Source organism: Carya illinoinensis, chromosome 9, assembly GCF_018687715.1.
Source record: "Carya illinoinensis cultivar Pawnee chromosome 9, C.illinoinensisPawnee_v1, whole genome shotgun sequence".
Classification (NCBI taxonomy): Eukaryota; Viridiplantae; Streptophyta; class Magnoliopsida; order Fagales; family Juglandaceae; genus Carya; species Carya illinoinensis.
Window position 1 is genome coordinate 5191042 of NC_056760.1, and position 16367 is coordinate 5207408.

Consider the following 16367-nt stretch of genomic DNA (forward strand, 5'->3'; position numbering starts at 1 on the left):
TTTTGCTACATACAAGTAGAGTCGTGAACTAATCTGTATATCAATATTGATTTCTTCATACTTAAATTTTAAATTAATACTGTTTTCAATAAAATCTATTTTTTATCCAATCACAATAGATTAATACACATATTAATGTAATTGTACTTACAATTAAATTTTTTCCAATTTCTAACAATATTTTATTGTCGGCCAACTGATTTTTCATTAGTTTTGGCAGGTTCTGATTGGTAACGGCCTGTTCCCTACTATACATATACTAAAATATTATATTATAAGTACGGTAATACTCTAATATCGTATAACCATAAATAACAACACACTTTAGTATGTAAGGCTTGTCTCATGCCCTTCTCTCCAAAAGGGTTATTTACATTGAATGCAGTGATCGTTGTTTGAGTTTTACATTTTGGCTTCCCTCATAATAAAGAAAAAAATAATTTATATAAGTCTTGTACTTTCAAAAAAAAAAATTCATATAAAGAAATAATTTTTTTAAAAGGTGGACCACTTCATTCATGAATCATGACGATTGAGAGGACAGAAATGGGCCGATTGCATGTCTGAGGTTTGGTTGCCTCAGGCCCTCAACCCAGCTTGAAGAATTAATGGCCCTTGGGGAATCGGTGAGTTAGGTTTGGGGCCGCATTTATCTTCGGCCCTTTTTGTGGCATTTACAAACATTGAGAAATAATAAGCCGATGGGAACTTGCTCACGTTGTGGGATTTGGATAGACATAGAATTCACGTTCTAGAAGTAGTTAGTACTTTTCGTAGGAGACCCGCAGTGAATCAGTGATCCTGCCGCGCGGTTTTTTCAATTGAGAAGGCGAGCTCAAATCTTCGTTGTTGTCGGTATGGTCTTCTATTTTAAAATCTAATTTGGTTCTGGATATTTGAGTGTTCGTCACAAATTCAATTGTTGTTTGATGAAATGCCTCTTGCGATTCTTGTATCTGTCTCTTTTCTATCCTCATGCTTATCTGAGCGTTACCGGGTTTTCCTCAGAATATCTGTAGTTCGTGGTAAGTCTTGTAGGAGGACCTAATCCTTCTCTTCTCTTTTACCTGTTTATTCCAAAGAACCAAATTCTGATACCTTTTGGAATGTTAACTTTAATGTTGGATACTGGAGGTACATGAAGATTTCTATGAAATAATCCTAATAGTGCCATTTATGCTTCCTATGTAGGTTTCAATTTTGCCTAAACATCTACGGATGTTTGTTTGCTTTTACTATTGTTTTTTAAATATATTATGTTGAAATATAAAAGATAATTATTGAGACATTTCAATGTCTATTTTTTATTTATTTATTTATCAGTAAAGATATTTCAATGACTATTCATAAGCATCTGTGCTCATTGATCGTGTTGTAGTCAGAGAACTTTTATTATAAACGACTTGAAATTGCTTGCTTAAGATACAAGTTATTTAGGCAGTTGATGCGATGCTAGCAGTGAGGAGTTTGGATAAGTTTTCGCAGAGGAGCACGTTCTTTTTCCATAAACTCGTTCCGGTAATGGCAAATTTGGAGGAACCACAAGGTGTTACCAAACCCTCAAGCATTGGAGCTGATGCACTCGAGAGGTATTCCTCTAGTGATTGCATATCCACAGCTAGAACAAGGTTATATGAACTAGTTTTTTTTTTAGGCGCGAGGACACAGGAGAAGCATCCTTATGGAGAAAACAAAAAAGGTTCACATCTCAAGGAGATACCGTAAATGGGGCACTTGCAAGCCGGAGTTGGAATTATCAGTCACTTGGTAATGCTCGCAATGCTTGGTGTTTGGTAAATCGTCATTATAGCTCCCATTGCAATGATAGGTGCACAGGGGAGCTTTCTAATAAGGTGCATCAAATTTTATATTAACTGTTTCTGTTACCTCTACTTATGGTAGCTGAAAATTTTATCAGGGGAAAGATGTGAGTTCAAAAGTTCTCTACTTGTAGAGTTATTTTCTTCTAGTTCCTCCAAGACGAATAAGATACTTGGGCAAGTTTATCTCAAATGTATACTTGTTCTTGCCATAAACTCTGGTGTGATTTGATGTTTTCCAAGAATCAAGTCATTTACAATTTTCGTTGTGGTTATTTTTTTCTTCTTATAGAGGATTGGAGGTTTTATTCTCTAATACTATTTATGATACTGCAGTTTCTTAGAAGTATTCCAGAATATATAAAGATAGTGGAGGTTGGTCCTAGGGATGGACTGCAAAATGAAAAGCAAATCGTGCCTACTTCTGTAAAGGTCGAGTTGATAAAAATGCTAGTTTCCTCAGGGTTGCCCATTATTGAGGCTACGAGTTTTGTTTCACCGAAATGGGTACCACAGGTAAACATGATTTCACTTTCTTATAAGAGATAATCTGCCTTGTAGTGAACTTCTTTGTGCTAGGTGTATATTACTCGTTAGTCTATCTCTTAACTTTTATAAATATTGATTGGCTTCTTTATTCTGGTACAATCTATTAAGAGTTGCTTTTCCTTTTCCCCTTGGTATTCCTTTTGAATTTGAATTTTCTCCTTTAGAAGAAAAGAAAAGAGCTTCCGTCTTTCCGCACTTGTTGATATGTTGGAATCTTCTGCATTTGGATCTGCTTGAGGTTTATTTAAAATCTAAAGTGCAATCATTGGATGTGTATGCCTCTAGAAGTATATTTAGATAAAGTGGCATTGAAGGTGTCGAAATTGTTCTCTAGGGTAATGCCATAATTGCCATAATTGATGGCTGAGTCATCACATTTCTTGACTGGCTAGGAGACTTCTAGTGAGGGAGGGAGGAGGCTGTGCAGGTAACTCTGATTGAATTATGTAATCCAAATGGACCTTCTGGCTTCTGCCCAGTCCTTCGATGCGGATATTTATTCAAAATTGGGGTATATTATGATATGCTAATTTTGAAAGGGGTTATACTTATCCTCCAGTAGAAACTAAAATGCTGCCCTTTTGTAATATTTTATGTTTGGCTTAGCTAGCAGATGCCAAGGATGTAATGGAAGCAATTCAGAATGTTGAAGGGGCTAGATTTCCTGTCTTAACTCCTAATGTTAAAGTAAGCACTCTTTAGAACAGAACCATGCAGTTATACATATAAGAAGTTTATGTGGAGGGAATTGTTCATTGTATTGCTTCTTTCTAGGGTTTTGAAGCAGCTGTTGCAGCAGGAGCCAAGGAAGTGGCCATCTTTGCTGCAGCATCTGAATCTTTTTCAAAATCCAATATCAACTGTAGCATTGAAGAGAGTCTTACTCGTTACCGCGATGTTGCCCTCGCTGCTGGCAAGCTCTCATTTCCTGTTCGTGGGTAAATTTTCCGACCCTCTCTCTGACTTGTTTCTCATATATTGTATTTTTCTGGACCATAGGCCCACTAGATTTCCTAGATTTTCCTGTCTTCGAGGTGGATAGTCTCAAAACCCACCAAGGTTTGATACTCCACTTTTTTCAGTTATTTGAGTTATTTCCAGGGTTGACTTAAGACGTGAGCATGTCAAACTTTCTGTGGTTCTCTTTACCAATTTCAAACAAACTTTCTGTTAGCTAAGTCCTTTGTTTTCTTTAAAGTTTCTTACTTCGGCAATTTAATGGTAGAAATGTTTGATGCCTTGATTTCCTCTCAATGCCTTTGTTTTTCTAAATAAAGATATTCAAGTAATATCAAAACAAATCTTTGATTAATAATGTGACAAATGGCATACCTTCTTATGTTTTTAGATATATATCATGTGTTGTGGGGTGTCCAATGGAAGGAATGGTAGCTCCATCTAAAGTAGCATATGTGGCTAGAGAACTTTATGATATGGGTTGCTCTGAAATATCACTTGGCGATACAATCGGTGTTGGTACCCCAGGTAATCTCTAAAACTGCCTTCCATTTTATAGTTTTTTTGTGTTTGTGTTCATATTCCATATTAGATTTGGGTGTTACGACTTGTATGCACAATGCACTTGTTTTGTTTTATTAAAGGTTCATACATGAGAGTTGGGTGCAAATCAATAAATCTGACCTCAATGTCTTGGTGGATGAATGGAGCTGAAGATCCAAGGAAGAAGACGTAGGGTGGAGGTTTGGAGTGCGAGGGGAGAAATTGGCTGAAGCAGCTCTGAAAATTATTAGGTTGGAGGGAAAGGAGGGAAGGTGGGAGGAGAGGTAAGAATATTAGGGAAAACAGCTAGAGAACCTGATCAGGAAAATCTAGCTATTTTAACACCTACCTTGCTTGAAAGGATTTAGTAGAGACCAAAGACCATTGAAATTTGAGTGGTTTATCAAGGAATTGGAGAACATTGAAATTTAATATACGAGGGAAGGAGGCGGAGCAAAGAATGGAAACATTAAAATGTTGAGAATGTGAGCATCAATATGAATTGTGAGACCTTGTGCACCTCTCATGCTTGAAGCAATTGGTTGGTGATTGAAATTGGCAACCATTAGGCTGGAGGAAAGTCATCAAATTAAACCTTTCCTTACAAGAATGTTGATGATGTACCTAGCTTGCAGATAAAATTCATGAGCCATCATGTTGAATCCTTACAATTTTGATATGCTCTTACAATGTAACAATGGTATCAAAGCTGTGGAATTCACTAATTCAAGCAGACTCATTCCATAGTGCTTATCAGTCAAATGCAGTTATCATGAAGTAAATTTAGTCCTGTCTGAAGCAAGCAACTGACATGTCAGGTGTCTTGATATGAATTTGAAAATAGTGGACGTTTTGAATTGAGCATATATTGCTACGCCTTATTCATTTTGGAGTTATGTTAACTTGCATTTTATGAGTTCTTTCGTATTTTTATTAAAAGGGACTTTATGTGGTTTTGCCTTGTGTGTTTTATCTTTCCAGGTACTGTCATTCCAATGCTTGAAGCTGTTATGAGTTTTGTCCCAGTTGATAAGCTTGCTGTCCACTTTCATGACACTTATGGCCAAGCTCTGTCAAATATACTCGTATCCCTCCAGGTAAGCAATTTTTTCATCTTGATTTCTTCATTAAAGCAAAACCATGTGTGCGGATGCTCATCATATTCTGGTGTTTTGACTGACACTTGAAACAACTGGATTAAGCTCATGAAATCCCTATGAAGTTGATTGTGGTACTTTTTTTTTAAAATTTTTTTGTCTTTACTGCTAGTTTGTGCTAGTTTGCTACGAAGACCTTAGAAAAATGCCTGTCCATTAAGGTGGTATCATTTACAATGCTGTGCTCATAAGAGTAGGATGCAATATGTAGACAGTCCCATTTATTAACATAACAGTTAGATACGTGGGAAACTGTGTGAGTTTTCATGTGGAATGTCTAAAGGCGGCCTTATGGGCCTAGAAAGTGGGTGATATATGGCCAAGAGCATCATGCTGGAATAATCTCCATAAATTCAAGGAACCGTTTTTTATCTATTCATATTCTTGGTTATCTGGCCGACTGCGTTTTATTTATTACTGAATAAAGTTATATGATAATCAAAAGCTATGTTAGAAAATATTTTGAACTTAAATCTCAGGTTGTTGATCTCCTTCACAGATGGGGATCAGCACAGTCGATTCATCAGTTTCTGGTCTTGGGGGCTGCCCATATGCCAAGGGTGCATCTGGAAATGTTGCAACTGAGGATGTTGTGTACATGCTAGATGGGCTCGGTGTGAAGACAAATGTGAATCTCGGTAAGCTCATGTTGGCTGGGGAATTTATCTCTAAGCATCTGGGACGCCCATCTGGCTCAAAGACCGCAATTGCCTTGAGTAAAGTCACAGCTCGCGCCTCCAAGCTATGAGGTACTAGCTCTAGACCAATTTACACTTGCATCTTCCCATTCCTTAGACAAGTCTCTGAGCAAGCATCCTACCATGGGGATTCCAATAAATAAATTGTATTGCCACGTCACCATGTTTGGCACTACGGTTTCCTAGTACACGTGCTGTTACATGTCTAGCAGACAACCCAAAGAAAGAAAGAAAAATGATGTATAATGTCATATAATGATATAATATTCTTTCGTAATCTTTTTGAAAAATATGAATAAATATTAGATCAATAAAAAAAATTAATTTTTTAATAATAAACTTTACTGTTTTTAAATGGAGTGTGCAGTACCTTAACAGCTTACACAGTCCATGGTGCGCATTACTGAAAAGGAAATACACCTAGAAGAAAAGAAAGGTGGACGGTGCGCATTCCTGAAAAGCAAAAACACCTAGAAGAGAAGAAAAAGAAAAAGAAAAGTAAATCAGTGCATATGAAGCAAGAATGGAGAAGTGCATATTGAAGCGTGAAAAGCTTGTAATAATCACGTCAATCCAAAGGTGTTCAAAATTTCAAGCACGAAATAAGGGTACTAACTGCCAAATGCCATGGAAAAGAGTGCATTTTGGCATTCGGTACCCTCGGACCATTTGCAATAACACAATGACCTCAAACATGTGCCCCACGCATGGCTAGCTTGATCTGATGATTCCCACGAGGAAAGATAGACAAGCCTTTTGAATAAGAAAAATGCTAGTATATTTCATAAATTTGTCCTTTTTGTTTTGATCGTTTATATATTTAATTTTTAAAGATTTTTTTTTATCTAATTGTTAAAAAAATGATTTTTAACGTATTAGTATATTTTTATATTTTTTAAAAATATTTAAAAAATGTAAAAAAATAAAAATAAAAATAAAGTAAAATAAAACTTATATTAGTGGACACGTTGATAAAAACTGGGTGGCACATTAGTAATATCCTTTGAATAATTTAAGGCACCGCTTGGACATTTCAAATGCCAGAATAGGGTTTGCGTAGACGAGAGGTTATTTAAGGTCTTGTCAAGTTTGGTCTTTACGGAGTCATGCTAGAAATACTATCAAAATTTTAATTTTTAAATTTTCGAAAAATACATTCCCACGAATCCCACCACACACAGCAGGGGCAAAGTTTGAGCTAAGCAAGCATTAAAATCAGAAGAAATATTGTGTAAGAAGCTTTAAACGTCTCCAAAGATGGTCACACGCTTTGAAACAGTCGGTCACTTTCTAGTTGAAAGAAGGGTCGGTGGTGGGATAAAATAAAGTGTAGCGGAGGTGGTCATGCCTTCCCATGGACTTCTAACAAATTGTGTGCATTTAAAAGCCACCTTAAATGCACCGAGTGGCTGGTCGGCCCTCAGGGTTTTTCCTCAGGCTTTTTGAGGAAAAATAATTTGGCCAGGGATAATAAAACCCAATTGGGAAGGACCAACTCAGCAAAGAAGAAAAGAAAAACCACAAAAATCATTGATTGGGTGATATGTTTGATTACAGTTGGAGTACCCTGTCCCTATTAGACCAGACGGTCTATTTTTTTTTTCTAAATAAGTGATATTATATATATATAATTATGTGGTTACAAGATATAAGATTTTATAAGAATGAGAGTTCTCAACAATCATTCTAAAATAAATAAAAGTAATTCTAAATAAAATAAAATAAAATAGGTTTTAGAATAAAAAATTTGGTTCCCACTCAATCTTATTAAGGGGATGCCGTCTAAAATGATTTTAAAATAATATGATAAATAGACTATTAAACTATTATTTAAAATCGTAGTTGAGAAATGTGTGCTGATACGATCCAACTAAAAGAAATCTTGATCTTTGATTACTTCTCTGAGCTTTTTCCTCTGGGTTTATTGCATGGGTTGGAAATTGGTTTTTGAGCTGTACAGCAGTTAGGCAATTGTGGCTCTTTATTGGTGAAGGACGGTGCCCCGTTGGTTTTGCTCAACTGTTGAAGAAAGAAGATAATAAATAATTCTATTCAGGATCTCATACATCACATTTCAAAAAAAAAAAAATCCCCGAGCTGAATATGGAACGGCATGTGATTCCGTACGTTGTGTTTTGTCCCACGTTCGATGGATAGATCATAGATCGAGAAGAGGGGCACGCGCCTATACAACCTAGAAAAATGATTTATTGAATAATCATACACATATCATATTTCATAACATATTTTACAACATTATTTTAAAATAAAAATATTTTTTTTAATATTGATATTATTTTTATAAATTATTTTATAAAAATATTATTTATTTAAAATATAATAATGCCAAATGTAATGACAAAATATTATTGTAAATCATTTTTCTTATTTTAAATTGTTAGCATGTCAACACATCATTTATTATTATAAAACTTATTTTAATTGTGAAAAAAAATCTGATTTTTTTTCACTAGTTGTCTGTGAGAAGTGTTATCAATTAAATGGGTTTACAAACACTTTTTAAGAAGTGTGTCCACAAAATGATGCCAGTTTTATTTTCTAAAAATAAATGATCACAAAATAATCGTATAAAAATAGATTTATAAATTTACGTTATTTATTTATATTATATTTATTAATTTACGAGGAATCAAATAAAGTTAAATAAATATTTATTATGTATAATTTAGCTATCTAAGTGGATCACTTCTAGCTTCTCGATTATTTATTAAAAAAAGAAAAAGAAAAAGAAAAATGCGAACTGTTTCCTAACCTTTTTTCTATTTAGGTCGAGAAACCATCTAGTTTCCACGTAAGCATTTACAAATAGTAAGAATGGTGGGGATACTTAAAATTGAAAATGCAATATTCGATCTACTTAAAACACAAATCCATGACACCCTGAAAGTCAATTCTTAAATCTAACTTCTTATGTTTTCTTGATGCATTGGTATCAGGGAAACGGACAAAAAGTCTTTGCGTTGCAAACAATGTTGTAAGCGAATGCTAATGCCATGCCGTGTAGACAAAGCATCCTTTCCTTTTATAACGTGTATGGATAATGGATATGGACCCGGCCAGCTACCCTTAATTAAGTTACCCGTCATGTATGTCTCTCTCTCTCTCTCTCTCTCTCTCTCTCTCTCTCTCTCTCTCTCTCTCTCTCTGCTTAGTGCTGTCCCTCTGAATGCAAAAATCTGCTTTCCTTCTAGCTAGACATGCATAAGATTAACGCAGGAGATTACTCGTAAAACCATGCATGTATACTTACTAAAAGCAAGTGATCATAGATACAAGTTTGATATCAAAGCAGTTGAAGTTAGTGCGTTCTTATGAATTATGTATAATTTCCAAAGCAAACAATTAATGTTTTCATCAGTGTACATGCTGAGTATGACTTTTGTCATGCATGGGAAAATGACGTTGTTTTTTTCCCTCGGGGGGTGGGAGGGGTTTCGCTATATTACAAATGAGAGACATAAAAAACGTGTTATTTGCAAAGTCTTGCTTCTTCTTCTTCTTCTTCTTCTTCTTCATTTTTTTTTTCTTTTTAAATTCATAGGTAAATTGGAAAGCAAACCTTCTTTTATCTTTAAATCCTATTTTTCTGTGTTATGTAACATTCGATTTTGAAGTTACTTAGCTAAAACCCAAAGAGAGTTTTCTTCGATATTATTGATGTTTTATTTTTATTTTTTAATTATTTACACGGCCACATAGTGACTGATTGAAGATATTAATAACTAAATTAGTAACAGTACTAATCTGCTGGCCAGATCATGATCATATTAAAGCAAGAAGTCAAGTTTGAGAAACCTATACTGTAGCTGGGTATAAAAGAAAGAGAGATGATATTTATAGTCATAAAATGTACAATCATCGTATACTTCTTTTGAAAATAGTAAATAGATATATATGAGATCCACAAAAAAATAAATAAATAATAATAGACCTCACTTTTTTTTTTTCAATTTGTATAATTACTTTGTGGATATAGCAGTACTTGAAGAAATATGTGATGCTTACATAATCCATTACTATATCTAACATTATTTAACTAAAGAAATTAAGACATGGGTTGAGTCACAGAAATTTGAGGAAACATATATATATATATATAAAAGAAGGAATCACATGAATAAATGGTTGAAAGTTTTTATTTTCACATTAAAATCATGTACTTTCAAAACATCATGCAATCAATAAATCGAAGAAGATAGACAAAAGTTCTAAAATGTTGGGAAAATCCTTAAGATTAAGCTATCTTTTTGTTACTCAAACGTGTTCGAAAGGAAAACTGGGAAAAAAAAGAACAAGAAAAAGAGCCAGTTCCATAAACATAGTTTTTTTTTTTTGGGTAGAAAACCCATTATGCAATAGTAGTGGACATGTGGGGCTGGCAAAGTATCAATCAAACTTACAGTGGGACCGCTTCATAATCATTCAAGACAGAAAAATTAAAATTGCTGTCTATTGACAGTTCAAATGTTACTCAAGCTTACTTCATGGCTGTTATTTTTTAAAAAATAAAAAATAAACTGTCGAAAAATATGCAATCTATGGCCGAAAGTCATCCTATCTTGATGTAGAAGTGATGAGATCTCATGTGTATCCAAAAATGGCCGTCTGGTGCATAGATCAGCAAATGCATGTTTGATGGGCATTTAAATCTGTGATAGCAGCTTAGCCAAAGAAAAGGAAATGAAATCCGCCTTCTTATATGAGGCTGCAGACATAAAGCATCTTATACATACATGCATCCGTGCATGCTTGCTTACATACATACATAAATACAAAATGTATATAGATGCATGATCATAATGAACATGCTTATAGGCCATATAGAAATTCTTCTCTAAGCATTGCTAGATTTGGAAAACCTAACGATCTGAGATTACAAGAACAAGAAAAGAGTTTACTGAGAAAGATCCCTTTGTTTATACAAGAGTGGGAGAGCAGCAGCAGAGAACAAGTCACCAACCAGCTAGAGCAAAACCATAACAATATTCATTCACACCAACAACCCTATTAATGGCATTAATGTTCACGAAATATTATATAAGAAATAGTACTTCTTCCCTTATACTATTAACAAATAGGTATATTTCCTCACCAAAAATCTCAAACCTAAACTTTCATATACATCTGTAAGACTGCTTGAAATATTCAAAGGTCTCAAGCATGAAAATGCTCTTAAAAATCAAAAGAGAAATGAAGAAAGAAAGAAAGAAAGATAAGGAAGGAGAAGAATATGGAGAGTAATCGCGAAAAAGTTTTCATAGCTTGAAAATATGAAGATGGCAGGTAATTTCTCTACTAAATTACTCATCTATTGTGCAGAGGATTCGGGCCTGTGTAGACTTTTCTCTTATCAGCACCAAAAATCTCATCAGCATCTTTGTCTGCATTTCCTCTAAAGCCAGTGCCATGGGGTTTAACAGAATTGTGCTCAGAACCAGACCCACCTTTGAATGATCTGTAGAATCTTCCGGCCCCATCGGCAAAACATGGAGCCTCAAACTGTAATAGCATCAGCAGAAGCAGAGACAAGCATGCTAACTTCGTTCTCAGACCCATCCGTTTCTTGCACAGAACCCAAATCATGGCATGGAGTAGTGCGCTCTTTGTCTTGCTCTTCCTTCTCTTAGAAGACTGGCCGAAGATGGCTGATTTTTTGAGGTGGGGCTGTACTTTCAGATGGCCGAGGATTATATACTGAAAGAACCTTTTTGGTTTTTTGTTTTGTTTAGGGACCTTGGAGTTTGAAGAGAAGAGCCAAGTCAAAATGAGAGGGTGAGAGTCAAAATGCATAGGGCTTGCTGCCTTGTTTCTATAAACAAAAATATGGTGCAGAGGGTGTTATTGGAAACAACTTTTGCTACTGATTTCAGAGCCTAATTTCTGTTGGGAAAGCCCTTCCACCTGAGTCGGACAGAAAGAGAGGTGGAGAGAAAAAGGGAGTGGTTTCTCAGTTTCCCTAAGAAAAGCTCTGCTTGATCACTAGCTAAGCTAATTAAGTTATCACGATTTTGGGTCATCCGAGATATATAGAATCATTTTAGTTGTTTTTACTTGGGTTTTGCCATGTGCATATCTTGCCTATTCCTAATGACAATATTGTCTTCTCTGTTCTATACACAAAGGCAGGCACTTACCTTTCCCTCAAAAGTTGTCTAGGGGCATATAAAAGGACTTTTGAATCCTGAAAAAAGTGGTGTTTGGCTGTGCATCTATGTGGGAATTAATGCTTTATTCGTGTGGACTTTTAGGCTGTGTTTGATAAGTATAGATTATTTCACTATTATTTATAAATTGTTTATTATTTTTTTACTATTATTCACAAGTTATTTGAAATCAGTACTTTAGCATCCAAATATAACCTTAAGCGAGGAATTTACGGAAATAGTTCTATTTCAAAATCATGGGAATAGGGTAGTTAATTTCAAGTTATGAGACTATATTAGATCATGTAAGTGGGATATAGCAGTACGTTGAATCAAAAGATTTTGGAATTCTGATTAAAAGAAAAAAGAAAAGTTTAGTTGCAATCACACATTTGTATTAATATGTATACTAATTTGTTATGATTGGTCAAAAAGTAGATTTTATTAAAAATAATGCTAATTTAACTTTTAAGTATGAAAGAATCAGTATTGGTACGCAGATTAGTACGCGACTTTTCTTGTATGTAGCAAAACTAAAAAAAAAATTGGAATTCAAAAATGGAAATTATTTGTCAAAAGCAAACTCGTCCTAAATCTGAACAAAAAAAAAAAAAAAAAGCTATAATCTATCAGGAAAAATCCTCAATCACAATGTACATTGATTACAAGCTTTCATCACTGATCGATCCTCAATAACATTTACTGAACAATAGGAAAAGGAAATGGTATCAATACTGTATATGGGATCATTCAAAAACTGGATCACAAAAAGCCAAAGCCTTACAAATTAAGAAACAAAAAAGTCTTACGAAAGAAAGAATATTCCATGCTCGAGAAATATTTACAAGTTAATTGGAAGGAATTATGATTTTATTGAGTAATTAATAATATAATGTCATGAATTTCAGAAGTAAACATGGGGAATTGATACAATATTTCATAGATCTACGGACGTACTACTTTGTAATAAGAGGGAAATATAATGTCATTTGTTTAGAGATAAGCGTGCATGCGGGATGGAGCTAGCTAGGGTTGAAAAACTTGTGAAGAATATATATATATATATATATAGTCTTTATATCAAAAGTATCATGATTAGACCATTGGCGGCCATCGATCTAATTAATTCTTATTTCTGGTGTCCAAGAACAGATGATATCGACGTAGACTCATTGTAAAGTGAGAAAGCAGGTTGGAGATGATGATCAATATATATATATATATATAGATTTTCACACCATGCATGCAACTTCTCATCAAACAAACGGAATAAAAGAAAGCTATCGACAAAATGTTTAATCGATGGAAAATAATTGAGAGAGCTAGCTTTGTAATGGAAATTAGAAAACTGGAGGCAGAAGAGGGTGGGCCGTAAAGAGGTTGGGGGGTGGTGAATATCAGTACGTATGTATGTAGTGGTCTCTTTCTTTCTTAGAAGAAATGATGATGTTTTTTGTCGCTTTTAATTTTTTTTCCCTTTATTTATTAATTATATTAGAAGAAAGATGAGCATGATCAGGTCATGAAAGTCATGGTCACTTGATGAATTTAGTACCCAAAAAATAAGAAAAACATAAAGCAACCCAAAATCCTCATACCTAGCTAGTTAGCTAGCTTAATTTATATATAATTTCATCATACATATATATATATATATATATTGTATGATCACATTAATTAATATTATATAGGTGAGGTTTAAATAGTGAGATGAGATAAGATAATTTTAGATGAAAGTTAAAAGTTGAATAAAATATTATTAGAATATTATTTTTTAATATTATTATTATTTTAAAATTTTAAAAAGTTCAATTGGAATTATTTATTATATTTTGTATAAAAATTTTAAAAAGTTATAATGATAAGATGAGATGATATGAAATATTTTTACTATTCAAACAGGATCCTAAACTTTAGCCTTCCCACCCTGCGCCTGTTTAATGCTTGGTTTCTATATTTCCCCTTAGAGACATATATGACCAATTGGATCTAGTGATTAGATATCTTCTAATCCTAGATTTGTATGCAATCAGTCTTATAACAGCACTAAACCATCCTATATTTAGGCATTAGATTGGCATATGTGTGTGTGTGAGATAATACGTAACGGAGATTTCCCATAAAAAAGATTAAAAAATAAAAATAAAAATGGGAAATAACACGATAAGGAAGGGAGAGGGACTTACATGAGGGGATACAAAATACTTAAGTATGGTAAGACTAGATCTTGCCTTTTAGTTTTCACTATCATTTTATATATAGAATGTCAATATGTGACACGACCCATGAATCTAATACAAACATAATTTACAATTAATTAATTTAGATTTGATGTTAATGAGTTCGGGTCACAACGGGTTGACTCGTTAAAACAGGTCTATAAATGAGTCAACCTGCTTAACATGAAACTAACATATTATGACCCGTTTAGATTTTTACTCACAATTATAATTTTATTATTGTTGAATTATAATATTAGTACTTTTCAATCTACTTATATTTTTATTATTAGGATTGTAATTGTGAACCTATACTTATATTTGTCAATATTAGGATTCTAATATTGATTCTCTTATAAGTTAAAATATGAAAAATATTGATGTTTTTTGTTAGTACATAGTCTAATTATTATTTTTATATTGTGTTACTAATAAATATAGATTTTAACTTTTATGTGAAATATGTTAATTATGTCAAATGAATTAAACATATTATAGTTCAACTCATTTATATAAAGCTGATTGAAATGAGTTATGTCGTATTAATCACTTTTTAATTAATTATTAAATGGGTCAAAATGGGTAATACGACAAGACTCGTTATTTAAATAGGTTATACGTGTTAGAATTTAAAGATTTGAACTTAACAGATTGAGTTCTGATTGGATCATATAGTCAAATATTTATAACTTAACACGACACAAATTTGATCCGAGAACACGAATTACCACCCTTGCCTATATATACACCCGTGCACACACACATATGAATTGTACTCAATGAAAAACTCGAGATCATGAGTATTCCATTTGGGTTTGATTTGATTTAATTTTTGTTTCCAGTAAGTAATGTCTTCATATACAAGTTGCTAGATCTTATGGTTTTCCTTTAAAAAACCTAGACAAAGCTTGCATGCAGGGTTCCGTATGATCCGCACTACTTGGAGAAAGAGAAAAGGTAAATGTGTGAAATTCTCAAGTATACTTGCCAATTAGTCCTCAAACAACGCTTAGCTGTAGCTCCAAAGATGAAACCCTCCTAGATGTGCAATAATGCGGCTTTATTAGTACAGGCGGCATGATTATGGCAAAGAATTCTTTGGTCTTCAAGCAATTAGGGTTTTACTTTTTATTACATGTTCCCCTTTCTCTCACTTGCTTTTTCTATTTTCTCAGTCAAAGTCCCTGGTCCTATCATCATTTGGACATAACGACTCCACGAAACCTTTCATTATTGTGGGCTTCAAATTTGTTAGGACTTAATCATCTTGTGAGTACCCATCTGTCGTCTTTCTTCACCCCTCTGCTTGTTTCAAACCCTAATTTCTCATCTGTTATCATTATTATTTTTTTGTTTGGTCTTTAGCTCCTGACAATTCGTGTGTTTGTACGTGTTTGTGTTTTGAGAGATAGAGATCAGCAGGAAAAATTTTAATGGCTAATAGCTTATGAAAAATAATATTTATAGTCATAATTATATAAATACTATACAATTTTTTTAAAAAAAATAAATTAATACGAGACTTATATGAAAAAAAAATTAATTTTTTAATTATAGATCTTACTTTTTTTAAAGCGATTGTACGACATTTACACGCTTCACGACTATATATAACATTACTTTAATTTACTTATAACCTATATATCATCTTCAGCACAAAAACCTGCTTGAACCGATCGTAAGAATTGTAAATTTAGAGGTCATTTGAATTGATCTCATCTTATCTTATTATTATAATTTTTAAAAAATTTTAAATAAAATATAATAAATAATTTAATTTTTTTAAATATTTAAATAATAATATTATTTTAATAATATTTTATTCAACTTTCAACTAAAATCATTCAACTTATCTCATTATCCAAACAATCTCTTGATCGTTCGCAATATTGGTAGTTAATTTGGCGTAATTAACAACTTAATTGGTTCCGGCTAGCTTGATTATTTTGACATCGAACAGCTAGCTAGGCACATTTGTTCCCACGTGACGGATATGCATTAATTAAATACAATATTAGTCTTATCTCAAGATGTAAGGAAAATGATACCATATAATTATTTTTATAATCTTTTATATAACTATATTTTAAATAAGTGACATTTTTATTAACCAATTGATAAAAATAACATATCTTTATATATAAATATCCTCGTTTGAAAACATATATAACTGCATGAAAGTTTGTAAAAATAGTTGCACATATATCATAACTCATTCCTTAATATCATTAATACTAACATTAATACTATCTATTAACAG

General features: G+C 33.1%; 1 protein-coding gene across 2 annotated transcripts; it reads left to right on the forward strand.

The window, feature by feature from the left end:
- The first annotated feature begins 698 nt into the window (after window positions 1-698).
- On the forward strand, window positions 699-6001 carry LOC122277345 (hydroxymethylglutaryl-CoA lyase, mitochondrial-like). Of its 2 annotated transcripts, none has more exons than XM_043087307.1 (9): window positions 699-855; window positions 1438-1589; window positions 1655-1853; window positions 2157-2336; window positions 2976-3056; window positions 3144-3307; window positions 3718-3854; window positions 4851-4966; window positions 5526-6001. In XM_043087307.1, the coding sequence occupies exons 2-9, from the start codon at window positions 1450-1452 to the stop codon at window positions 5772-5774; spliced, it is 1266 nt and encodes a 421-aa protein (XP_042943241.1). In that variant the 5' UTR covers window positions 699-855; window positions 1438-1449; the 3' UTR covers window positions 5775-6001. The 2 variants fall into 2 exon arrangements, with proteins under 2 accessions (XP_042943241.1, XP_042943242.1); XM_043087308.1 differs by having other exon boundaries at window positions 5506-5768.
- The last annotated feature ends 10366 nt before the right edge of the window (window positions 6002-16367 follow it).